Genomic DNA, 27359 nt, shown 5'->3' on the forward strand with positions numbered 1-27359 from the left:
AAGATTACGTTTCCTTTCTTAGGGCGAATATAATTTGATTTTGAAGATGCACACTTGTTTTTTTTATGGAGTGAAATAAGATCAGCATCAGTTTATATTTTATACCCTATTATGGTAAAAGTATGTCTATGACATTGACATTTGTGTTTGTTTCTCTCTCTAACAGGAAGGACTCCGGTCAGCGAAGTGAAGGGTCACCGAGCTCAGACACTCTCCTTCTACTGACTCACAAGTCACATAGGGGTCACATCTGAACGACTTTACATCTACACACACAGACTCTTGGGTACACACACAAAGACTCATCCGTGCAGAGACGCAGACACACACAGGGCCTCTGAGCAGGATGAGGGAACCCTGGAGGTGCCTGCTGGGCCTGTGCCTCTTGGCATGCTCAGCTTCCACCCACAGTGCCGCCAATCCCTTCGCCGGGCAGCAGACCCCGCCAGACCCTTGCTATGATGACACAGGCGCAGCCCGCCGCTGTATCCCTGAGTTTATTAATGCTGCCTTCGGCAAGGAGGTGATGGTGTCCAGCGTCTGTGGCCGGCCCGCGTCCCGCTCCTGCAGTGTGGTGGAGCGGGGCGACGATCGGCCCTCTGTGCGCTCGTGCCAAATCTGCGATGCAGCTGACCCTCGCCGTGCCCACCCTGCTTCCTACCTCACTGACCTCAACTCAGCACACAACCTCACCTGCTGGCAGTCAGAGAATCTGAACACCTCGCCGCACAACGTGACCGTCACCCTTTCACTCGGCAAAAAGTTTGAGATCACTTATGTCAGCCTGCAGTTCTGTTCCCCACGACCCGAGTCCCTGGCCATACACAAGAGCATGGACTACGGCAAGACCTGGGTGCCCTACCAGTTCTACTCCTCACAGTGCCGGCGCATGTACAATCGGCCCAACAAAGCAACCATTACCAAGCAGAACGAGCAGGAGGCTCTCTGCACAGATGGCCACACTGACCTCTACCCGCTGTCTGGAGGACTCATTGCTTTCAGCACTCTGGATGGACGGCCCTCCGGCAAAGACTTTGACAATAGCCCCGTCCTTCAGGACTGGGTGACTGTCACTGACATCCGCGTAGTCTTCAGCCGGCCCCAGCTTCCCCGGGAGCTAGGGCTGGGGGCTGGAAGCAATAGCGGAGGGAGGGACGACGACCCCATGGCGGTGACAACAACGCTGCCTACTTATTTCTATGCAGTGGGAGACTTCCAGGTGGGTGGGAGGTGTAAATGCAACGGACACGGCTCGCGCTGTCTGAAAGACAAGGAAGGCAAACTGGTGTGTGACTGCAAGCACAACACAGAGGGACCTGAATGTGACCGCTGCAAGCCCTTTCACTACGACCGACCGTGGCAGAGGGCCAATGCCCGCGAGGCCAATGAGTGTCTGCGTAAGTCTCTCCCTTTATGAGTCATGCTTTATGTGCTTTTAGCATGTTTCAGTTGGTGTGATGTGGAATATACTTTACCTGCAAACAATATAGACTACTTCTAAGAGTGTACATATAGCACAACAAATTTTCTGAAAGGACACACAATGGCTCTATAACTTTATGTGTTGCATTGGTAATAGCAAAATATTACGGAAGTGAGAGGATGAATAACTCAAAATATCCTTTAGCTGTTTTTATAACAGTTCAGTGACCACTATAAATGTAATCTGTTAAAACCCGCGTCTTCTTTAGCTGCACAATTCTTAACTCAATGAGTGCATGGAAAATAAGAAAGTTGTTTATGTCCTTGTTGGTTAGAGTCATGACCTCTTCACCGCCCGCTCTCAAGATGAGGTCATCAATGTCAAATCCGGCAAACAAATACAATTTCTACACAATCACACAGGGAAAGAGAAGGAGTCGGAAAAGAGGAGATTTAACTGTGGTGACCTGTGTTTGACTGTCACAGGAGTAATTAAGAGTCTTGGCAGAACACACCGGATAGGTTTGTGTTTGTGCAGGTGAGGAGTTCTGGTAGCACATCGTGGTTGAGCTTGCACCTTTGGCAACGTCTCTCAAAACACGAGGCCCATCCTTTTCCCATCAGCCCCTTCTGTTTACCGTTGCGCACTTCAGAAACAGCCCAATTCTTAACAAAATCATCATTTCTGGACGTGACTATGAAAAAAAACTATTTTCCACAAGCGAGTCTAAACACTGGGTGACAACAGCTTGAGTCATTGGCACACCGCTATAGTTAAGTCATCCAAGAATGTTTTTTGGCGGTGTTTGCCTTGACCTCAAGACATGCTCTGCAAAAGTCATCCAGACATACTCTGAAAGCTTGCCAAGTAAAATTAGAGCAATTTCTCTGGCAATTTTTGTTAATGTAAATGGATTACATTTGTACTGCAATAGGCTTTAATGTGATATTTGGTGCGTATATTAATTTCTTGGATGTACAAAGGTTTTAGACATATGCCATGTTAGCCGTGTTTTCAGCAGGAATACGTTCTCTAATATGTGGATGTTTCTTTGGTGGTCATTTTAACAGCATTTCCATGTTAGTATAAATAGACAAAGGTGGAACCTAATTCAGGTCAATTTAGCTTGTCATAAAAAATTCTTAGCGTAGGAAAATAAAACCATTTTAAAAACCACTGTCCCTATTTTAACCTTTCCCCGTAATGAAATAATATTACAACCGGAAAGAAAAAAAACAGGAGCAGAACATTGAAAAACAGTGTATATTTTTTTAACATGTTATAATTGCCCTGTGAGCTGGCATGAGATTATATTTAGCATTGAACAGTGCCAGATCTGTTTAAAAGGGACACAGAGTGACAGAGCCAGAGGAGCAACGCCAGTTTAGCCTTAGACAGGCCGATGGAGCCAACTCTCTCTGTCCTCTGAAACCTCTCAGGCCAACACAACCTTACTTTGGCTACTCATCTACCCTTGACACCCTCACTTACTCAGCTCTCAGAGACGAGCACACACTCACACACATTACGCACCTAACTCCTTCCACAACAATATCCTGTAAATCCCTCAGTGTGCTCATACCTTTGCACACGGCCTCTTTCAAATGTCCCGTAGCTGTTTCCGAAATGTTACACCCGCGCTTCCCGTCGAGCTCTTCTCGGCAGGATTAATATGTCACTTCCATCCACAATTCCTGGACTAAACAGTCTGGCTGCACTGGCCAACTCTGATGACCTAATCCCAGTGTTGATACGGGGCAGTGAAAGCCTATTGCAAGTTGCACGCTACACCTGATCACACATCCGGACAAGCCAAAAAGTCTGTCCCAGATGTCCCCAATTTCATGTTCTAAAAGCTTCTTTACAGCCTATTCCGGTGGAACTGGTTCCAACATATCCTCCAAGTAGCAGGACAGCCTTTAAAAAAGTCTCCCCAGTGTGTATTAAAACCCGTTCTTAAAATGCATCCCTTGATTCCACCGCCCTCTTTTCTTTCTGATGCGGTGCACAAAAGGAAACGGGCTGCCGTGGGAGCCGCTGTGGCAGCAAGGTATAAGTCTTTAGCCTTGGCAAGTGTGTAAGAGGGGCAAGTTACAGATTCAAGGAGTCCCTTAGGTGTCACATGAGCCTTCGTGAGGCCCTGTGGGTGTTCGGGTTAGAGGTAGGGTCTGAAGGGGCCGGGCTGAGATCATGATCCTTTGTGGGGTGGTGACGGGGTTAAGCTGATGGGGAGATGGTTTGTGGGTAATGAGGTATTCAGAGTGGGCAGATGTAGAGCCAAATCAATAGCTGTTTCACGGCCAGTCTGTCAATCCTTGAGAAAGCATGTGCCCGGTAGCTGATTTCCCCACTTATTCACACATTATTGTTAAGATGGTTTTAAGTTTTGCTCTCACTCGGAGCAGTCTTGACTTTAATCTTTACCCTGCAGTACAAGAACATTGTTTCTAACAGGCTGGTTTGATTGTTTGCTGGTCTTACTAAATGTTTGCCATGCACCGGGCCAAGATTGCTGTATGCGCTCTTTGCAAGCTTGTGTACTGTCTCTAGATACAAGCCATGCACGCACACGCCCCATCTGCCGCCTCCCTCGCTATGAATTCTGCCTCAAGACATCGGTTTACAAATCCCTGCTCTAGTAGTCAGAGAGGGCAGCCTCGTAAAGGAGCGTGTCTGTTTGTATTGAGGGAGACATGATGGAAAAAGCTGTGATTTATCTGCCCGGAGTTTGAGCCACAGGACAGAATGAGGAAACAGATGGATAAGAGCTATTTGGTTACTGGTTGTGATGGAGTATTGGCTTTTCTGCTGGCATGGCCGATGCTGAAGTGTAAATACTTTGTTGACTTAAAAATGTGAGACAGTGTGTCAGCCAAAGTCCCTGCATAAAATGAAGTGGCCTCTTGTGGAGTCAACGACAATGTGACATCCTGAGTAGTTGATAATTTATGGCGGCGTAGGAGCTCTCTACTCTCTGCAGTCACCATGGCCCTGTTTGGCTCAGGCACCAAGCCGTTCTATTCTTCATCCCTTCCTTTGCTCGTTCGGACCGCAGGAAGTCCAGAGTACTGCTCTGCGACGCTACGAGCCCAGGGCCAGACACCATCCATCCCTAATGGACCAGTCAGGCCTGGTCTGCTCCCAGTGTTGCTCCAGGCACACTGGTATGCATTCATAGCATTAAACACAGAGGTCACATGAAGGCTGTTTGAATAGCCATTTGGGCTAATTTGCCAGAAATGCAGGTGAGCGGTTAGTTGCAGAGCTGGGTGTTCCTGCTTTGCGGCAACGTCTGGGTGTGGTGTTGAATATTTTTAATAGTAGGTTTTGACATATTGAGTCCAATGGGAAATGAGTGATATGATATTCTGTTTTTGCACAAGAGGAGTTTCCTTTTGAATTAAATCAATGAACCAAATAAGTATTCACTGTGGACCCTCATTTTACAGCAGTCCATGTCATCACCTGAAGGAAATTCCCATAGTTTAGGTTTCACGTCTAAAATGTTATTACCCATTACATAATAGATGTTGTTAGATCATGTCTTCCAAACTAATGAATGAGAAGCAGAACAGTACAATTTTTAAGTCGAAAAGACACGTCACAAACCTCTCCGACTTTTTGTGGGGGCTCTAGGTTTTTGGTGGGCTCAGCCTCTGTTTTTTGGAAACTGTTAGCTGGAATTAGGGGGAATTTGACAGATGGGTTTCTTAGGGAACGCAGTCCGGATCCAACATAGGTGTGTGTGGTGTGTGTGTGTGAGAGAATGTGTGTGTTAGAAGCCAGCCAGGAACACATGCTCAGGACCAGGACTCACTCAGAATAAGCCCTCAGATCTGCACAGAGCTGTGGAAACTCCAAAGACCACAGGAGCACAAACTCTCTCTTTTTTTATTTCTCGCTCTCGTTATTTCCCTTACCAATGAGGGGCAGATGTTTTTTTTGATGCCGATTAGAATTTCAAAATAGGCCTCTATGCTTTCACACTATTTCCCCGCTCCACGCCTCCTAGCTAGGGCAAGCAGAGGTCAGGCCCGTGTTCCAGTCGTAGAACAGATTTGTCAGGACACTTTTTCGTTCCAGTGATCGAGAAATGACCTCCGTCCACACGTGAAACTATGGCACAGTTTGTGAGTCTGCATGCTTTGGATAACTCAACGCTTTGCAGGTTCTCAATCGTGGCATGAAGAGGAGCAGGATTTGTGTTCTTTTGTTCTTCCAACACAATGTTGTTGGGTCTTCTTTAGAACAAAGTTAACTTCAATGGATTGCTTTGAATTTCCACGTTGAACCCTGAGAATCAGGCACACAGCAGCCAGCTGAACTGTAGCTCTAGAGGGCAACATGCTATGGAGCTCAGTAAAATGCCCAATATAGACGGATAAGGATGAAAAAAGCCAGAGCTGCCTTGATATTACGTGTATGTGCCTTGTTCCTAATTTCGCTAATTGACTTAAAGACCCTCCCACCTCCGCCGCCTGTCGCTGGAGGCTAACAAGGAACCGACACTTCAATTACCTACAGCGGGACACACAAATGAGCAGGCGAGGTTTGTGTGTGTTGAAGAGGAAGGGGGGCGAGCGAAAGAAAGTGATTTTTAAAAAGAAACCTCCTGTGCGTTTAAATAATTACACAGCAGAGGAATGTTGTTCTAAAATCAACAGCCCTATGAAATGATGGCTCTGGTGTAGTTAGCGTGAGATGCAGGGCCTGCTAGAACAGCGAGGCCAACAAACATGAGATGTGTGTGAGCTTTGTGTGTGTGTGTGTGTGTGTGTGTGTGTGTGTGTGTGTGTGTGTGTGTGTGTGTGTGTGTGTGTGTGTGTTTGAAGCAAGAGTAACCTCCTTTATCTGGCTTAGCCAACAGGGGTTTGTCCGTTTGATTGGTTTGTACTGTAGCTTTGCTCGTTGCTTTTATTCCGTCTGTCAGTATTGCAACTTTGGTCCTCGGCCAATCCACAAGGGATTGATGCTTTTCTCGTTCCATGAAGCACCCGTAAAGGCTCTCTGGCAAGCAGGGAACATGGTGAAACAAACGTTAAGGACAGCAAAGTGTCAAATAACAACATTAATGTCAGCCGGGTTAAAGCGCTGGATCGCTCAGCCCTGAGGCTGTATGTGTGCGTGTGTGTGTGTCTGCGTGTGTGCGCATCTCCTTACATTTGTGCATTAGCGAGAGATGCATGTAACCAAGTAGTGCGATGTGGCGTTTCATCCCTGTGCCAAAGCAAACTGGTGGAGCTGCAGCGTGCCCACCCTGCTCTCCCTGCAGGCCCCCATCGACTCTCCCCCACAGATGGTAGCAATCACCTCCTGAGGTGCCCGTCACCGCCGGCATTCTCTTCCCCTCTATCCTTGTGTAACTGACTCTCGTCAAAGACTAACCCTCTGCATGGACGTTTCCCCTTTAGCCACCTCTTCTTTTATTCCATATAGATTTCTCTTTTTTTGCTGAAATCAGCCTTTTTTTCTTCTCTCATTGAATTCTCAGTTTTTTTGGTCATAGTTTGCTTCTTTTTTTATGCTGTCGCAGTCCTCTGTGCTCTGTTGCCTGAGAAAACATGTGGTTTTTGGCTGCCAGCCGGTGTTGCTGGTGGCAGCAACATTCAGAGGCTGTTAGGAGAAAATATACTGTATGTTTTTTTTTTTTAACAATGAGTGTGTGATAATTGCTTTGTTTCCTTTTAACTGTGGTTTGTCTGGCTGTGGCTGACAGTCATTGTATTCAAAATCATATGCATACGCTGTCTGTGTCTCTGCACACATTCATGTATTTGAAATGTTACTTAACGGCAGTTTTCAGTGGCAGTAGAATGAATAATGGCTAAATTAATTCCTGACAAATTAAAGGGGCACTCTGCCGGTTTACACAGACAATGATTAGTTTACTTGTAAAAAAAAAAAGAAAGAGTACTGCTCAGCTAATATTGTGCCCTCTGTGGCTCTGAGAAAAAGACCCTAATGATGTCCTCAGGGTCATCTCGAATTGGGCTAATTTCAAATAAGAAATGTCCAAGGTGTTTGTTACTGGAGAGCCCAGCTTCTTATCTTAATATTTGTTCTCCTCCCCTTAACATTTGACCTTCCATTTACTGCTCCGGGTTTCCGGACTCTTTTGCTTTCTGTGCGTTCACATACAAGCCGGCGTCACAAGCTGAACAGAGACAAACATTTGGTTTTCCCTCGACAATTCTACTGTCATTTCTGGCCGCCGTAGTGAATTCACACAGTAGGTTCCATCTGTCACTTCTATTTCTAAACCGGCTCAGGCATTGCATGCATCACCCAGACTGGACCTCATGGTTATGTATGCCAAGAGTCATGGCACAAGTACATCTGTTTTACCTTGGTTTTTACTGATTTACCGTGATAATTTGATTGCACAAGAGTCGCCCACTTTTGCTCCTTTGCTCAGGACTGCAGAAAAAAGAGCAACCGGGGCAGACAGAGAGGGAAGGCAAAGGGGGGGAGACAGATAACACTGTTTAGATGTGGGGAAGTGGACCAGAGAGAGGGAACAGAGCTAAAGACTCACCACTGACACCAACCCCCCAACATGGCAGCCCTCCAGCCTAATCTCGTTAAAATCTTTCTTTGCCTGATGCCATCTAGAGAGAGAAACGGGAGATGTAGGAAAGGATGGACACGAGAAAGAGTTGGGGAAGGAAACAAGCAAAAGGAGGGAGAGGCAACCAGTGAGAGTATTCAAGATGGGGTCTCATGAAAGTAAGAGGAGAGAGGGGGGAGGGAGGCTTAGGGAAGGGGTGGGAGAGGAATTAAGGGGACTCTTAGTTCAAAAGGGCTCCCAAGAGCCGGCTCTTAAGCCCACGGTGTGATGCTAACCGCAGAAAGCAGTGGAGGGCGGGAAAGGTTGAGACGCGGTGTTGAAGCTAGGAGTGAAAGACGTCTATGAGGAAGAGAAGCAAAGAGGAACTCTGAAGGGGCTTTGTTATAAAGAGGTAGATGCTACCGCGTTCATCATAGCACGGCCCACGTAAGGCTCACAGCAGGACTAGTTGTAATGTCCGTGTAGTCTTCAGCTCAGTTCTTAAATCTTTGTCTCAGTTTGTTGTCCACAACTCATTAGAGCCTGCGGCGTTTAAGTCTCACTATTGTTTGACTTTTTTTTCGCATCTTTGTTATTTGATCCATGTAATTTTGTGTGCAGTTACTACCACTAGAAGAAGTGTGTGTGTGTGTGTGTGTGTGTGTGTGTGTCTGTGTCCACACTGTACACTGCCTTGGCTCTAATGAGGAGCTAATTAACCGGGTGTTCCCCCCTAGTGCCCTGAGCAGGTGGCTGGAGCAGCCAGGCGGAACTCAGCCCAAACACACACACACACACACACAAACACACACACACACACACACACACACGCACACATGCACACACACACACACACACACACACATGATGGAAGGAGCCCACATAGCAGAGCCTGTTTGGCCAGGCGGAGAGGGCACCCAAGGGGGGCTGCAGCAGGTCTGGACCGCAGCCTGGGCCAGGAGAGGAGAAGTAGTGGTGGGTGAGCGGCCCCTTCGATTTTCAAGAACCAATTTTAGCCATGGGATTTGGGTTTTGCACAGGCATCCAAAATCAATTGGCTGTGCATACCGGCTTGGCTTTGGTGGAGCTAAAGGAAAAATGAGGTTAGATTTATCCCTGACATGTGGAGGGGAGCAGAGAGGTGGTGCACTCCACAAACACACTTGCATTTTATTTGTTGAGGGAAGTCTTTACGGGCCAATTTGTCACAGCAGACATGACAGACCAGTCCGTGAGCTTGTGAAGAGCACATTTACTTGTTGAGGATCCTGTTATGAAAGCTGAGATAGAACAGCGCTGTGTTCTTCATGCCAGTCAGATTCAGATTCAGATTCAACTTCATTGTCATTGCACATAGTACAAGTACTATGACAACGAAATGGAGTCCCCCTTACCTGAAATATTTCCTAATTTTAACTGCACATTTATTAATTTGTTTTACCTGTACATTTATGTTATTTGGTTGACCTGAAGTAAGCAGAAGTAAGATCACAAACTGAGGAAGATATTGGACAACAACAAGACATTTACTACAGCAGTTATTCCACCAACATTAGAATGTGGTGCTCTTCACTCTGATGACAAAGTGGTGCAACTGTTCTCTACTCTAATGTTCATCCCCTCCTTTATTTTTGTTGCAGCATCCCTCTGTTTGCCAAGCCCGTTGCTTGTGTTTGTTGTTTAATTTCCACGACAACGCGAGAATCCAGATTTACGCATCCTCAAAATTGGACACTGACCCATAAAGGAGCCGTGCTTACTGGAGGATCTCAGTTTCTTTGCTGACTCTCCACCACCCACAGAACACTGACGTGTCTGGTTTGTTCCTCCAACAGATAAGAATTAGGGAGTGTGTGTTTTTTTTTCTGCACACTAGTGAGACTTTGATGTGTTAATGAATTGAAAAATGGCCTTCAACAGTGTTTAGTTATACCCGCTGAGCCTAATTTGGGTGAGGGGGGGATCTGCGGTGTTGGGGGGTATCATGGTTGGGGGGAGGTGGGGTGTGCGAGTGTGTGTGTGCGAGTGTGTGTGTGTGTGTGTGTGTGTGTGTGTGTGTGCGAGTGTGTGTGTGTGTGTGTGTGTGTGTGTGTGTGTGTTCACAAGCACTTCAAAACAAACCCATAAACATTCCAGGATCCTTGGGCAGCTGCAGCTCCGAGCTGAAGTTAACGGCACACAGCATGTACAACATAGAAAACATACACGGGAACACATACCCACACCTTCTTGAGCGCTTTTTTATTTATTTTTCTCAGTTAACCTTAGATCACATTTTCATTCATGTTTTTTTTCTTCTCTTTTTTTCCCCTTGTCAAAGAAATACCAAAGTGCTATTTCTGTCACTAATTCTACCTGTCTGTCACAAAAACAAAGTCTGGCTGTTGTTAAAGCCATCACTGCTGCACATGCTAAATCATTTAAAGGTTAGATTCTGGAGCTTTCTTTACATTCTCCACACTTGAACGTATCCTCCCTACTTCAGACTTTGTTGGCCGATCTTGTTGCAAAGCGGCGAATCGAAAAGATGCCGTCGGTACTTCAGCCGGCGAGAAAATGTGATCCATCGCTTTCATGTTCTGCTGCAAGGTGTTAATGGACACAAGTGCTCACAGCTGTGTGTGTGTTTGAGACGCTTGATCATAATCACAGCCCCCCAACTCGTCTTGCCCCAGCAGCCCCAGCCGCTCACCGGAGCTGGTGTGTTCTTTGTCACATTCCCTTAGTAAGAAGTCGGGCAGGCTCTGTAGTTGTTCACACACTACATACACACACACACACACGCATGCACGCACACGCGCACACACACACACACACACACACACACACATTCTCATCAGTTCACATCAGTTTGATGTGTTTCTTTTACACAGACGATAAAACAGCTTTGTACAACATGTAAGCATCCCTCGGTATCCTACACATCTATAGTTTTCTCCAGGACATCCAGCAGTGTCTTCACACAAACAACGCTGCCTCGATATGGATCCATATACATGAAACAGTATTTCATTAACTGTCGAATTCCATACAAATTGGGCCGAGTAATAACCAGATGGAATTGGGAAACAGTCTGGGAATGTGCTCCCCCCTTTTTTTCCAAGGTCTGAAACCAGGGAAAACTGGACCTCCCCTAACCTGGTGCCAGGATTCCCCTTCAGTGTGGATGGAGGTTAAATATCGTTCACTGCTCGCATATTACTTGACATATAAGTCATTCTCCTCCTGCGAGAGAGCCACGAGTCATTAACAGTCATTTTTTATCAACTGCAAGGAGCTCATCTAACGTTATACAGATCATTGAGCTCAGTGTAACTGCAGAACTGACCTTGACTGCAGCAGGATGTGTCAGCAGTGACGACGAGGAAAGAAACAGAACTTATTTTTGTTCCCTTTTCTCTAGAAAGTTCTTATATTTCTATAACGACCACAGTATTCCACAAACATTTGCATCAAAGCTTCCCAGTCCCTCAGCAAATCTGTCTTTACTTCTTCCCCATTATTGTGTCTTATTCTCTTCTAAACATTTACTGTTATGGCATTTTTCTCCATCACACTCACACCAGAATAATTAATATCACCTTCTGTTATGACCTAACAATCCTTTTTTGGTTTAACTGTTGCCATTTTCTGGAAAGCAGCTTTGCTGTTGTTTACCCCATTCTAATGTATCTACGGATAACTTTAAGATCTGCAGCAGTCGTCTTTGAAGCCAGGGCCAAGACTTCAGGTCCCAGGTCTGACTCTGATTTAACCAGCAGAGGGTCTGGATCAAACTTTTTTACGCAAACAAGAATCGCAGGTTTCTCATTAGGCCTCTCAAACGCAATCCCAAAATGTAGAGGCTGAACAGAGTTTATGAACAATGTCAGAGCTGGTGAATGTGGTCTAATAGCGAGGAATCAATGGAAAGACCCGTGAGGCAAAGAGACATAAAGAAATCGGCTGAATTTCAAGTGGAACTGTGAGGGACTGCGAAGAGATATAACCTCACTTCCCATGTCCCATATATTGCGGCTCGCCTCATTTAGAAGACAGCTAGCTCGAGCCCATTCCTTTTCGTGATCGCTCTCGCTTTTAATAGATCTTATAGGAGTCTTTACTCATCAGTGATTCGTGAAATGAGTGTCTCTCTATCCAGTGATTACTAACTAATGGTCTGAGAGAAGCAGAATTCATTAATTATGAAATGGAGAAAATGAGCTCTGCAAATATCACTTTTGATTGATGAGTTCTGTAATAGCAGCCAAGCACAAAGCCGCAGTGTATATTATAAACCACTCCCTATCATACTGCCTCGCTGGAAAATCTTCGACCAGCTCTCTTTTGATATACATATAAACATATGTTATACTGCAAATGCGCACTTGCACATGAACATTTCATCTAAGTTCACATTTAGACTCTATAAAGTACAGTAAAGATCCTTTTCCATTTGCTCACCTTCACTGATGCGATGACGCCACTGACAACTTTCCTTTTCCTTCTGCAGCGTGCAACTGCAACCTCCACGCCCGCCGCTGCCGATTCAACATGGAGTTGTACAAGCTGTCGGGGAGGAAGAGCGGAGGCGTCTGCATGAACTGCCGCCACAACACCGCAGGCCGCCACTGCCACTACTGCAAGGAGGGCTTCTACAGAGACCTGGCCAGACCCATCACCCACCGACGAGCCTGCAAAGGTAAAAGTCACACAAAAAGTGGCTGCTTGGAAACCAAGCAGCCACTTTTTTTTACTTTGATCTATTTTCTCTTTGCATTTTTTTGTTGTTGATACTCATTTAGTCGAATCATGCGTACACGTTGGTGATCGCTCATCACTCATGCAGCACTAAATACCGAGCTCTTCTGCTGTCAGAATTAAAGGAATTACCAACCGCTCTATGTTTACAACAACTAATGGAAACGCTTTCATGAACAAGGATCCCTTTTGTGTCACATCAATCTTTGAGAGATTAGCAAAAATGAATATTTATTTATATGAAAACGTCATGGGTTATTACTTTAAGCTCAGTTTAAGTTTTCATTTGGCAATATGCTGTGCTAAATATTTACAAAATGTTCAAACAAAAGCTGATTGAGACGTTCTAACCCTGCTTATACTTTTGTAATCATGTCTGAAAAACTTTAAAAGTTATGATTGGAAACATACACAGGCATGGTACATTTTAATAGAAAAATATCAGCATGTCTAACTTGCCATACCATAGCAGAGAGAAACGAATTGATACTATGCCTGAAGCTTTTCTGGCTGTCGCACCAACTGTTTCCCTGTACCACACACCACATAATATTATCACTTGACCAAGACATTTCTCATGGAAAAATGTTTTTACCCTTTAATTAATTCACATTTGCAGTGAATATCTTTCAGCCTAATATTATGCTGGAAGCATTTCTCTCCTCCCACTGGACCCATTGCAAAAATAACACCAGTTTCCTCTACTCGTTGCTCAGGAAAGTATTCAAATCAATTGCATAGAGAAATTGTTTTTTATCTTGTTGATCCTGATGAAGGTAAAGAATCACTTCCAGAAAAAGAGAAATGGCATTAGCGAGAGCAGCCAACGCTCATGGCTGTAAAGACCGCTGGCTTCTGCTCAGTTTTCCTTCTGTAGCCGACCCAAGCTGCTGTAACCCAAAACCACTTGGTTAGAAATGGCACGATATCAGGCCGCACTTGCCCATGTTAGTTGCGCTGAGATGTCGTGCCATTCATCATGTAATGGCAAAAAACTCCACAGTTACTTAAATGGCATACCTCGAAGCTGAAGTCATTTGACCTGTTGCTGCACCAAAACACTGAGAGAACGAGATCTGCCTCAATCCTGACGGGAGATCGGCCCTGAGATGTGCGCCCCCGTGTGCAAATTGTTCCCTCTTCCTCCATTTCCTGCAATACCTGGGAGTGTGATGCTCTCACACATACGCACGCCACTGCAATTTGTCTTTATCAAAGCCTCATGATCAGGTGGTAAACAGTTTATCTCCCCCCCGGAACAAAGGCCCCAGATGTGACGGAAATGAAAGTTAACGTCTGAAAAGCCTCCGCTGAGCGTCTGGCTCCATGATTGATCAGAGCAATTCCGCAGCCTTCTAGGAGCTGTCATTTTCCTTTGCCTCCGCCCTTGTTCTATTTTTTTTTCATAACCCATGATTGTTTATAACCATCCTCTCCTCTTCCTCCCCAACTTCTGATTTCTTTCCCCATGACTCACTTCAAGCCTATAAAACCATTGTTTTCTTCTTCTACCATGGCGTCCCTGATTTTATTTTTCAGCTCAAATTTGTTCTGCTCCTTCATGTTTTATTTCCACGTGTCAGGGTTAAGATAGAAACCTGCAGGACTCCTGCTCTCAAATGCCCAGGCACCAGCCTCTCCACGAGCCCTATGCCGTGTCACAAGCATTAAAACAGCCAGCAAAGTGAAAGAAACATGGCAATCACCACATGGCCTGGCTGCAATAAATGAGCTCTTCAAAATACAAGGTTTTTATGTGAATCCAAGCCGTACAGCTGCTATCCGTTGACCACAAGGAACATTGATAAAAGGCAAGAAGGCCTTGTGAAGGCCAACATAAACCACATTGACCGTATGTCTCAAATATCTTTCTGAGGATCTGTGGACAGAAAATGTGTTATGCAACCTAATTCTGAGGGTAATTGTAGGTTAGTAATAGCAGCATAAAATGTGATCCTTGAGGGTGAATAACAGCAATTCTCCACATTAGTATCAAGGTTACCCAGTACCTGTGATCTTAATCTCAGGTGTCCCTGAGAGGGAGGAGTTGTTCAATTGATCTTCTGTTTAGACATTTCAACATAGCGTTACTATTTCAAATGCTAAAATATATTTTGTACATAGTTGTGCACGATTTATTTGTGCATTAGAATTACTTAATTGAATCACATTTGAAGCTTTTCAGCTTTTAACAGACTGCACGGGTGCAGTTTCAAACTATAAATATTGTGAATTCAAACAAAACTACTTGGTTAGGTTGAGGAAATGACCATGATTGGGTTATATTAAGGACGTTTGTTACGTAAATTAATATTCAGCGTAAATAAGTCAACGGTGGCGGGCTCCGAGGTGAAAGTCCTGTTTCTTGCAGCCAACCACCAAAACCTCCTCCCAACACGGACTTTTCTGATCTTTATGCTGTAACTTCCAAAGCACTTGCTCTGAGCGTCTTATGACATGCAAAAACTTAAGAAAGTGGCATGTTATTAATTTGTCATTTTGTGGAAACAGGCTTTTTAATACCTACGAAATGCACATATTTTCAGACATTAAAGTAACCAGCTGACAGATAAAAAAAAAAAATCCAACCAAGGGCAACCTCTTGCGGATGTGGCAATTGCAGACAAAAAGCAGTCTTCACAAGTTGGCCCATATGCACAGTGCAACACGAATCAGTTAAACTGAGCCTGTCAAAGGACTACAAATCCCTTCACAGTGCCTGTCACGTCTGCAGTCGCAAAGGCTTGAAAAGTCATCAACCTCTGAGGACGTTTTTACTGCTTCTTAACTGGCCTGAGCCCCTGCACATAAAACTTCAGAAAAGCAGTTCAAGGAGGAGAGCTGGGGGTGGAGATTGACACCAGCACCCCCATTCCCAGCCCGTTCAGATCTGGCAGTTGCTGGTTTCTTTTACTGAACATAGTGGACTCTGACAGTAAACTCAAATGTCTTAACAGCCTATGATTGTTTATAAGGGAAGTGAGAACGTCTAACATTACTCACATCTTGTTCATACTGATAGGATTGAGTTGATAGCTTGTGCTGTTCAATGATCACTGAGGGAAACAATGGCCACATGTCTCTGCAGGCATGACAGACCAACTCCAGACTTGTATCAGACAGATCGAATAACGGGGGGTTTATCCCACATGTGCTTTGGACAAATCATTTCACAGAAAGGAAAGGGGGGGGCACAAACTCCAGGAATGATAGAGTTTCTCAAATGGTCCTGTCGTACCTGGTAACAGTGGCAGGAGTGCTGACTGATGAGGGTGGGTATGGGGGTGAAGATTTAGGTTGGCACAGAGCACCAGACACACAGTGGGGAGGCCCTTGGCTTGACCTCGCCATATGCAGATGTGCCTTCCCTTTAGGTCAGTTAGGAACGCTTACCAAGTGTCATTAAAGCTTGAGTTTCCTCGTTGGGCCTACGTGTCTCAAGCGGTGGGGATTTTGCACTGACACTGGAGCATCAGATTTACGTCTCTGTGCACAGCTTCAAACAGAGCCCAGCCACTTTGACACCTGTGGGCCTTGCCGGAAAAAGGCAAACGTGTTTCTGAAGATCTGAGCCACAGTTAATCCCTCTCCACCCCGCCGCCAGACACAGATGATCACTCTTGGGTCAGTTTCAAACCCTCCCTTTGCCCAGTCAACAGGTGGTAGGGTCCTCAGGCTCTCCTCTCTTGTAGCAGCTAAAATATGTCCGGCGTAAATAAACACATTCACAGTTCCGTCAAGTGGTGGGAAGAAACCGTGGCATGTTAGCAGCTGCCTCCTCTGGCAAACCCAGTAAAAAAATGTTGGGTTGCTGGGTTTTTCCCCAAAGTGTAAAATTGGCCTTTCTTGTCTTTTCTTGATAACCTTGGACAATTACAGCTATCTTGTTACAGTTGAGTCACACTATTTGCTTCAGTCATTTTGCACTAGTCGGTGCCTGTTTTCCAAAGAAATACATTGAAAATAAGGAAAGGAGCATAATGTTCACCTTGCATTTCATGATTTTTTTTTGGCAGCATGTCAGTAGATAGGACAGGAAATTAAACTCTGAATTGTTTTGTTCTGGACAGAGAATTTGAAGCGAAACCAATCCGTCACACCGTTGTAAGACATTTACATCAAGAAAATGTAAAAGTCTTACATTTGTTTTGATATGTCACTGATGTGTTTGTCTGGCTGGATTGCTGTGAAATGTTAAGTATGTGTTTATTACTCAAAGAACAAATGTCTGTTTATTTAGTGCAGTCAGAGTAACCACAGTTTGGTTAGATTCACTGTTGTTTATGCTGTTGAGCCAGAGGCTGTGTTTGGACTACACTGACGCACTGTGTCTCTCTCACTCACTACCCGTTTCTCTCCAGTCCTCCACTTCACTTCTCACTCTGATATCTTGCCCTCTCCCTGTCATCCTCTTTAATGTCTTGTAAAGCTCTCTCGGAAGGCTTCGGACCAACTCGCCAGCTCTTGTATTAAACAGCTCTTTAAACCCCCACCCTCACCAAAAGCCTCACGTTGCTTAAGGGGGCCTGAATAAATTGCCTAGAACCAGCAAAAGTCATAAAAGCTTGCCAAAGCGAGGTGACCGGAGCATTGCTTATTGCTGTTGGCATTTGCTGCTGGGCATCGACTAAACTTTCGGGAACTGATGATGAAACAGCAGAGCGTGTGTCACCAGGCTGAGCGGACAGGGGAGGACACAGTGTGCCTTTCTGGGTCTCCCAACAGTGATGCCCTACCAACATAACCCCATCCCCTACTTGTCACCTGGTGCCTTTACGTTTTTTCTCTCACTCACACAAACATACACAGTGTTTCTTCTTGCAGTGTTCAGGGGATCCAAAGCAGAGACAGGAAAGCGTTGCCTCACACCCCAAAATCTTGAGCCAAACCTTCCGCTCTAATGCATATCCGTTGTCTGCTGGCAAACAACAGAATATTACAAGATTGACTCCAGTACTCTGCAGAGACTCATATCTGAGGAATCCACCAGTGTCTTGTGTGTGTCATTTTGGCAACATGTTTGATTAATCAACATCTAATTGACTTTCTCCCTCCCTTCTTTCTGATATCACAACCCTCCCTCCCCCTTCACACCTGACCCCGACCCCCACCCCCAGCCTGTGACTGCCACCCTGTGGGCGCAGCAGGCAAGACGTGCAACCAGACCACAGGCCAGTGCCCCTGCAAGGATGGCGTCACCGGCATCACCTGCAACCGCTGCGCCAAGGGCTACCAGCAGAGCCGGTCCCCAGTGGCCCCCTGCATCAGTGAGTGACTCAACTGCACACACGACTAGCAGCCACTGCATGACACATGTCTTAAGCATGGTAATTTAATCATCTGCAAAACAAAATGACAAGCTCTATTGTGAAGAATGTAAGATATCAAAAGGCTTAATACCGAGTTACAATACAGAAGTGAAGTACACTAAAAGCAGCACAAACCAGTGAGGTTACAGAGTATAATTGAAAGCACACTTCCCTATAGCCTAAAGTCATTCTGGCCCTCTGACAGGCACACCCAACCCAGACTCTGCACTACAGTGCATGTGTTCTGTGGGTTTGAATGGCACTAAAAATGCAATGATAATTTCATAGAGAACAGCCCAAAACCTGTGCAAACCAGTGCCCAGATGTAAAGTCAGGCTACACTCAAACGTAATCTTTTACGAGAGCTGGTGTGAGAACTCAAGACTCGGTTTTGTTGGTCCACTTGCTGTCAATGATGTATTGTGTGTGTGTGTGTGCGTGTGTGCGTGTGTGTGTGTGTGTACTCTAGTTGCAGTAGTTTGTATCAACTACATCAGGTTTTTAATTTCCTGTGACAAATGTGTGCGTATGGGTTATGAAGTTTGCCAGTGGCCCCGGTACATGCAGGCATGCGTAATAGAGGGCAACTTTCCACCACACTGTGTGCCAGGCGGTACGGTCGCACGTTGCACACACTCGCAAGAAAACCTCCACCCAAGCAAACCGTGCAGCCCAGTGCCGTCCCGAGCTCCGCCACACTGTGCCACATGGTGCCGTGTTATTTCCCTCACATGCTGCTCCAGTAGCAGATGGTGGATGGGCGAGAAGGAGAAAACCACTGTGGTCATGGATGGCAGACCCCACTCATTTGAGTGCCACTGAACCATCCCAGTGAGAACAAGAAGAATTGTGTATGTGCGTTTAAGTACATGCGCACATTTGGATCCATTATGAATAGCGTTAATGACAACTGTGTGTGTCAATATGGCCTCATGGTGGGCATCGTACGTCCCATTGAGGGTCTTAGACCCTAAGACAGAACCAAGCCCATTAAGCAGCCAATTAGTATGATGGCAGCAACCCTCATCTGAATGATCCTTTCATCATCTGTCTGTCTTCACAAGATGTGGCCATGAGGGCACACAGACTCAAAGTGGCTTCTAGCAGCTGCGCCTGTCTTTGCAAAGCTCAGTGCCCTTGTTTGTTTTTGTTGGCGGGGTGTCCATAATTTCAGAGACAACTGCAGCCTCCTCCTCCCCCCCGTTCCCCTTCGCCAACATGCTCCCACTCGCTTGGTTCAAACCCTCAACCTCCAAATCCTATCAAAAGCAGAGCCACTGGGTGGATTCTAAGCCTGCGTTCCAGTAACTTTGTTTACGGTAAATGCAGCGGGCCCGTTGTTAGTATTAGCATTTGTATTGGAAAGTTGAATGCGGTTGGGAGAGAAGTCCTGGAGGAATTCCACAAGGCACTTTTTAGAGCAGCCAGCGGGCTCAGCGAGGGTGGGCTGCATCTGTCTCAAGACGATCCAACCAAGATTGCCCCTTTGCCATCTGTCCATCTGTCTATATACATGCTTGCATGGGGATTACACAGCAGCGTTAACCCAGCATCTGTTAGGGGAGGACGAGACTAATCTAATGCAGCCACCTTTCCATTTTAATCAGTGTGCCTCTGATGTATCAAATGTGCCGACTTTGAATGGATTGACTTCTCCAAACTGGATTATTGTGTGTAGTTGTGGTGCATCGAATGAATTTGGCTTCTCTGGCCTCCATTTTTTTCAGACACTTATACCGTCTCAGGATTTTTCAATGTATTCCTGAAACATGACAGCGAAACCACCACATTAGTTTGTGGAATGTGTGGTTTGTTTGAGCCTGTCTTCTTTCTCACCACCAATAAGTAATACAAATTTCTGTCAATGTTTATCTTGCATGTCTGTCTGCAATGCCCTGTGTGTTTTTATGTGTATGTGTTTATGTGTAGCCCTAGTATTTTATCTTATTGGCCTTGGTGAGAAAATACACATTCTACTTCTTAATACTAAGCAACCCTCTTCATTGTGTTGTGGGTTTATGTATTTAATCACAAAACCTTCTCATACTAACTCTTTTAATAATGAATTCAGACATACTTAATTTCTTTGACCACATGTCTATGTAGGTATACAGCCAAATCACTTAGACCATACCTAAAAGGCGTAGATTTAAGTTTAACCAGCAAAATGACTTTGTATTTCTTGTGTTTCAGAAATCCCAGTGGTCAACCCCACAGCTGTGGTGAGCAGCACAGAGGAACCAGCAGGTTAGTATTCACCCTCTACACCTCGCCCCATCTATGAGAAGAACAAACAATATGTTTTTATATTTCTGGACTTGAGTTTTAAGGTGTGGAATAAATATTAATGAAGGGTGGGTCCGTTCTTTTGAAGTTCGGCAAAGAGAATGAGTGCACTGGGACCTGCAGAAAACCTCTGTCCTTGGCACGGTTTCCCCAAACCGCTAACCTCAAGTTAGTGGAGCATCGCTGTGCTCGAAGTGTAGCTGCAGCTGAGAGCCACGGCCAGCAGATAGGCAGCAGAGGTGATTAGTTAAAGTTGAGCAGGGAGATCTAGTGGATGGGAGAGTGTTGAGGCGTGAAAAGAGTGTTGGCAAGTGGCTGGGGGGAAATTTGTTCAGTCTCTCCCTCTAACTGTTCAATTTACGCTCCGGTCAATTACCTTACCCTTATTTTTCATTCTGTGGCTGTTTGATTTGAATGGTGGTGTTGATTTGGAAATGTTGATTCCTTAGCAGGTTTATAACATCTATCATCACTCAGGCTGCAGATCACGCCCCCCACGTTGCCACAGATACTCTACCGAGCTCGACAAAGCATATCGGTTTATTGTTGAAAAACAGTTTGAGGCCTAATGATGTCTATAGTGGCTGATACTGACTTAATTTCTCAGGAACATATTGAAGTTGAAGGCCAAACACAGTCAATGAACATTGCATTCAGTAATTATATAAATCCTCCTATTAAATCAAATGTTATAGAATGAACATCAATGATACATTGGTTTGGAAAGGTTTGATTTATTTGCTTTCTTGCCAAAAGTTGAATGACTCATGTTTCTGTGGAGGATGTTGTAAATTAGATGAATTAGGTTAGTTAACCTCAAAGACTAGAAGCGGATATAATGCAAAAGATTGTTTGTACAAATTAGTGTTGGTCATTTATTTTTATTTTATTTAGTTTTAGTGCTGCGTCAAATATCCTTTTCAGTTTTTATCATATTTAATCAACCAAATCCTGTTTTACTTTTAGTTGACTGGGCCTTTCAGCCTTATCTTAGTCAATGAAAACTGTCTACAGTTGAGTCTTTTTTAGTTATCAGCTTTTATTGAAGATTTCAGTCAATATATTCTAGCCCAAATATCACCTTGGTTATTTCTTTCACTTTTTGACTTCTTGTCATTGATAACTTAAGTGAACAAGTCAGTGACTCTGAGTCCTCCTGAATGTGCTCGGTGTGCTCTGCCCCTGTAGTCCTGGTACAAAGAACAGGAAACAGAATTGTTGCATTTAATGACGTCGGTGACGTCTCGTTATCTTCTTGTCTTAGACTCTGGGGAAAAAAAAGGTTGTGAACAAGCATATTTAGTCAGGTTTTTTGTTTACAAAATGAACACATATTAAACAAAGGAGAGACAACAGATGGGTACCTTTGGACAAAGCCAGGTGAGCTGCTAAGCTAGCCGGCCCGCTGGCTCCAGCTGCATATTGAATAACGCACAGACATGAAAGCAATTTTTATCCTCTCTTCAGACTCTCAATAAATACTGTATGTCTTAATAGTTCCTTAAAGGGAAATATAAATCAATAATTATTATTTTCTCAAAATTGCAGGTTCTTTTCTCATTTGCGACTTCTCTCATTCTGACTCGTATTACTTGGGCCTTTTTTTTTTGCCAAAAAAAATGCACAGTCTAGCTCTTTCTTGTGTTTACTTTCTGGTGTCTACTTCCCTGGGAAAATGTCTCGGGGTCTCAGAACAAAAGAGTTGTTGATCGGCAATTCACCTCAGGCTCTACCAAACACACCCGAGCATTTCCCCCATCTTTCTCCTTCCTAAACTACCATAGAACGAGCTTCAACATCAGAAACCCAAGGCCCCAGAAAGTTTTTGTATAAGGGGCGGTGGGTGCAATTTGTCCTTGTCATGGCACAGTGAGCGGGGCTCAAAGGAACGAGGGCATCGAGAGCCTCGGAGCCAATTGTGAGTATTTTCAGTGGGCCGGTCTTCTGGGTCAGTGGCCGATTCACCGAAAGCTTTTCCAGGTGAACAGCCAGCAGTGAGTGACTCTTCATGGGAAAACACACACCGTCTCCCAGCAAGCATTTTACCACTGATACCTTTAGGCCAGCCACTGTATACCACACACACACACACACACACACACACACACACACACACACACACACACACACACACACACACACACACACACACACAATGGCAGTGATCTAATGAAATCCATGCACAGCTCATACGAATGCTTGCCTGTCACAGTTGCAAGCACACTTGCATGATAATGATCTGCACATGAAACCACACGCTTACATATAATGAAAAAGTCCTTAAGCAAGCTATGATATTCATCATCATTTATTTAAAGTATGTGAGAAATGTACAATACACACACACACACACACACACACACACACACACACACACACACACAAATCCATCCACACGTACACCTCTGCACCCGTCCACATCTACACCTCCACTCATCGTTTTTTTAAGTCACCCTGTCTGCAGGTTATTGGAAGCCGCCATCTGCTCTCTCTTTCTCCCTTTTCTTCCTTGTCTCTCCTCTCTCTGGCTAATAAAATCCCCAGCGCTCTGATATACAGCCAAACCTCCTGGACATTTTTATGGGCTCCTTGGTCCCCCGTTTCTTTCTCCTCCTTCCATTGCTCCACCCGTCCTTCCTAAAAAACCAACGATGCAACACCCCTTCTCTCATGCAACCCCAGAAAGCGTAATTTCTCTCTCTCACGACCGTTTTTTTTAATTGGGGCATTTTTACGTCCGGGAATTTTATTTGGTTTGCTTTGGGAAGCAACACGACTGAATGGGTTTCCTGTTGAAGGCAATGAGAGGTCTGACCACAGATACCAGTCCAGTTACCAGCATGTGGTTTTTCAGTTTCATGCCCTGACAAGTGAGCAGCGTGGTCAGCTTTTCGTGTCCTCTCACTAAAACTGTTTGGAACCATGAAATATGACCCTCCTGGCATTTTCCACTTTTCAGTCTATCATTTTCATTTTTTGCCCTAACTTTGTGACCTTCTCATAGTTTTGTAATTGAAATAAATGGATGCAAAATTAGACGGTTCATAAAATCTAGTGGCATCCAGTCAAGTACAGTAGAGCCTTGCTAATGATCAACAGTGTCTCTTTCTTGTCACTGCTCCAGTAGCAGTAGTTACCATGAGAACAATTTAAAAACACAACACAATGCTATACATTGTATTAGGATACTTGTTATTTATTGCTCAAATTAGCATTTTCGAAAGGCCATTTAGTTTAGCCTGTCTTTGTTCTCCATTCTACTTTGCTTCCAGCTCATGAAAAACACAGAGAATGATCAGAGAGAAGCAATGCTTTTAACACTGGGAGAACAAAATACATATTTCAGGTTTACAAAAGACACAAACGAGGCGAAATAGAAACATGCATGTGCTTTTATTTAATGTGACTTATCTCCAACTCTCTCAGGACAGAGACAATGTTGTACAGTCATTTTTCAACATCAATTTACAAATGAATTCAAGTATTGTCTCATTTGTCATGCAGGTTGAAGGTAACGTTTGTGCCATAGAATGTAGAGATGTGAAGCTGCAGCCAGAGACAATGTTGGTTCAAGTCCCATAGTAAGACACTCAGGGCTGAATTCTTTCCAGTGCAGTTTCCATATTTGTCGACCTGAAAAAAGGCGCTCATAAATACATGACAACTAAACCAAACCCAGGCTGATTTTAGAGGCAGTTAAGATCAGATCTGAGAAAGGTCACTGAGCCAAGAGCTCCATTTTAACTGTCACAACCGTAACTATAACACCTCATCTCTGGCGCTATGAATGGTCAGTGGAGGTCATCTGTCCAATGTGTGGTCTCAGTCGTCACGCTGGCAGCCAAGGTCTATTCACATCCATCCAACCATGACCTGCTTCCATCACGCTCTGTCTTTTCTCAAGACCCCCGAAAACATGTCAAACTTAACACTTTTACTACTCTGGTATGTTTCAACCGGCTGTTGCAGCAGTTTGATGTGGGATTTGTCAGAAGTTGTATTTTAGCACACAAAAACCAAACCAAGCTCAATGTTATCCAACCTGCTACATTCTCGGCCCTGACGTTGAATGCAAGTACAAATATGATCCAAACAAGTAGACGTGCATGTGCAGAAACGAGCACATGGGGGTCTATTTTGATGATTTTCTGTGTGTGTGCATTGGTGGTTTCACAGCACATAACAGTTTACGGTGTTTTGTCACACTGACTTTGCATTGCAGATGTAGTGGTGCTGCTACAAAAGCACCACATAATACACTATAAAACCTAAAATGCAACCTTATGACGATTCAAATTTCAAGTGTGTAAGTGTCCCATTATGTGTGTAATATGAGTGTCAGTAAGTGGTGAAGTTGCATTACAGGAGTGAGTGACGGGTGTACATGCTATTTCTGCAGATTGTGAGTCCTATTGTAAACCAGTGAAGGGCAACCTGAAGATCAACATGAAAAAATACTGCAAAAAGGATTATGGTAAGAGAAGGATTAATTATCAACCATAATTAATGAATGTACTGTGTTTACAGTATTGGCCTGAGTGTTTTCTCATGAATGTGTCCTCAGCGGTGCAAGTGAACGTGCTGGACATGGAGACGGTCGGGGACTGGGCAAAGTTCTCAGTTAATTTGGTGTCTGTGTACAAGAGCCGCGGTGAGCCCTTGAAGCGAGGCGACAACATCCTGTGGGTACACATGAAGGATCTGGCCTGCAAATGTCCCAAGATCCAGATGAGTAAGCGATTCTTGGTGATGGGCGGCAGCGACGGTGGAACGGGCACAGGGACGGGTCCGGGTGTCGGTCCCGGCGGTGGAGCTGCCAGTCCGGGGACGGAGCACGTGGGCCTAATGGCCGATAAGAACAGCCTGGTGATCCAGTGGAGGGACGTTTGGACGAGACGCCTGAGGAAGTTCCAGCGCAAAGAGAAGAAGGGAAAATGCAGCAAAGCGTGATGGGGAAGCAGCGTTCATCCCTACCTCTCACTCCATCGCCCACCTTCATGAACCCTTACCCAGCGATCTCCCTCTCGTCTTCCCCCATCACGGGAACAGTGCACATTAGAAAGACTGCATGTACCATACCTGTTTTAAGGACCACGTTTTGTGTATATTGTATAATTATTTTCCTTTTTTTTATTTTTCAAGGTTTGTCTTTGTTATGTCAGTTGTCATTATTTTGTCCAATTGGTTTGCCTTAAAAAGGGACCATTAAAAAGGGTATGAAGTGTAGACAAAAGCAGACGCCATTCCCTCCGTCGACGACGACAGCCGAAATGTCCACTTGTCCCCTGCCAACGACCCCCTGACCCTCAGCCTCCTCCGACCATCAACACTGACTGTCTCCTGCCACTTTGTTTGACATAAAGACCACACGTCACATATTTCTCTGAGGATTTTATTCAACAGTGTTTGTTACTGACGGATTTCAGGAACTCGACAAGCTGCATATCCTCAGCTTGTTCGCCTCACGTTTCATTGTTGAAACAACTTGGATCAGCAATCCAATCAACATGTGCTGTTAAAATGTTCCTAAAAAATGGGCCTACTTGCTTTAAGTCTCTGCAGTAACTTCTACGGACTGCAACTATGAAACTCTTGTCCCGGGAGGAACCAAGGGCTCCCTTTGCAGGGACGTTTTCCACAGCAAACCTCAGTCTCACCACCACTGCTGTTGCCACAGAACAAACTGCTCGTGTAGGCTCTTATATCTGCAAGTATTTGATGCCACTGCTCATAGTAGAGTTTATATTTTTTGTGTGGCTACTTTTATCTCATCCATCCATATCCCACCCGTGTCCTTATTTGAGATATATCCTTTTATTTCATTTTAAAAACAAACCCTGTTAGCATGTGTGAGTCACATTCCAGGCCCCGGGACCGTGCCTCTTCACCACTAGTCCCTCTCATGAGTGGTTTATAAAGTCATGCATCACCATCATGACTCATTGCTTGTCACTTTTTCTGGAAGAAAGATTAAGCGGTGTGGACAAATGGCTGGAATTTCAGAACAATACCAATATTTCCAAGGAGACCTTTTGCTTTATGGATAATGTCTTCTGCTAGGCAGTGGCCTTCCAGGTGTTGCTGTGTGGCCACTGTCATTTGTTTGTATTTAAATGTCTGATTTATTTCTGACACGTCCAGTGACTGGCAGGCTTTTGTTTGCCAAAATAAGAGATTGAAACGAGAGTTCCTTTTCATGCAGTAAAAAGAAAACAAAGTCGGATAAACAACAGAATTGTGTTTTTCTCTAGTGTATTTTGACAAAATGAATGAGGCTGGAAAGTTTTTAGTGCTCACTGATTGTATTATGACACGAGAGGATCATATTTCATTCCTCATGTGCTTTGTTATGTTTGCATGTTTGTGGTTTTTTGCTGGTCCATCAAAACCTTACAGTGAGCAGTGAAGAACTAAACTAAAATGAGTACAGAGATCCAAAGGAAAATCTCCCAAGTTATCTTCCCCCACTTGTCGACTGACACAGGCCCTGTCATCCTTTGCCAAATAAGCATAGTCCCTTTTTAAATTCAATTAAGAAACTATGGAAGTCAGGACCAACAAAACCCACAGAGAGAGCCGTCTGGTTGCTCTCAAGCTTTTTATCTGCCTTTTTGCAATTTTTTTCATTTTGTAAAGCACATTACAATTTATTTAAATAGAGTACAAGATAAACACACAGATTTGAGGGGCACATCAAGCTAGCGTAGCAGTGAGTGTGCGGATAGGCATGTCATGCTAGCGAGTGGTTACGCTCCTCTGGCTGCGGCGGTATGTTTGGTTTGTCATCCTTCCAAAAGTGTCTCTCCTTTGCTTTCTTGTCTGTGTCAGCCACCACCCTCCCCAAACTCCCTTTTTAACCCATTTTGCATGTTGTGTATTCAGTGTCTTAGATAAGTGACAGCACAGAACGAGGCTGCCAAAACACCTCAGTGGTGTACTGTACTGCGCTGTAGCTCTTGTTGTCACGTCTTCCGAGAATGTATGTCAAACTGTGAAGAACACACTCACACAGGTGTACGGTCTGATTGTAAGTGTTTATGAAATAATGTCACCA

At 44.7% G+C, this 27359-nt stretch overlaps 1 protein-coding gene across 1 annotated transcript; it reads left to right on the top strand.

Moving 5' to 3' along the window:
* Positions 1-346: 346 nt before the first annotated feature.
* On the top strand, positions 347-25255 carry ntn2 (netrin 2; the record flags this gene model as incomplete). The annotated part of the gene is made up of 6 exons (XM_079237619.1): positions 347-1397; positions 12463-12651; positions 17828-17977; positions 20213-20266; positions 24705-24779; positions 24870-25255. 6 exons carry the CDS (start codon positions 347-349, stop codon positions 25253-25255), a joined length of 1905 nt encoding a protein of 634 aa, XP_079093745.1.
* Positions 25256-27359: the final 2104 nt, after the last annotated feature.

Source organism: Taurulus bubalis (genome assembly GCF_910589615.1).
Source record: "Taurulus bubalis genome assembly, chromosome: 2".
NCBI lineage: Eukaryota > Metazoa > Chordata > Actinopteri > Perciformes > Cottidae > Taurulus > Taurulus bubalis.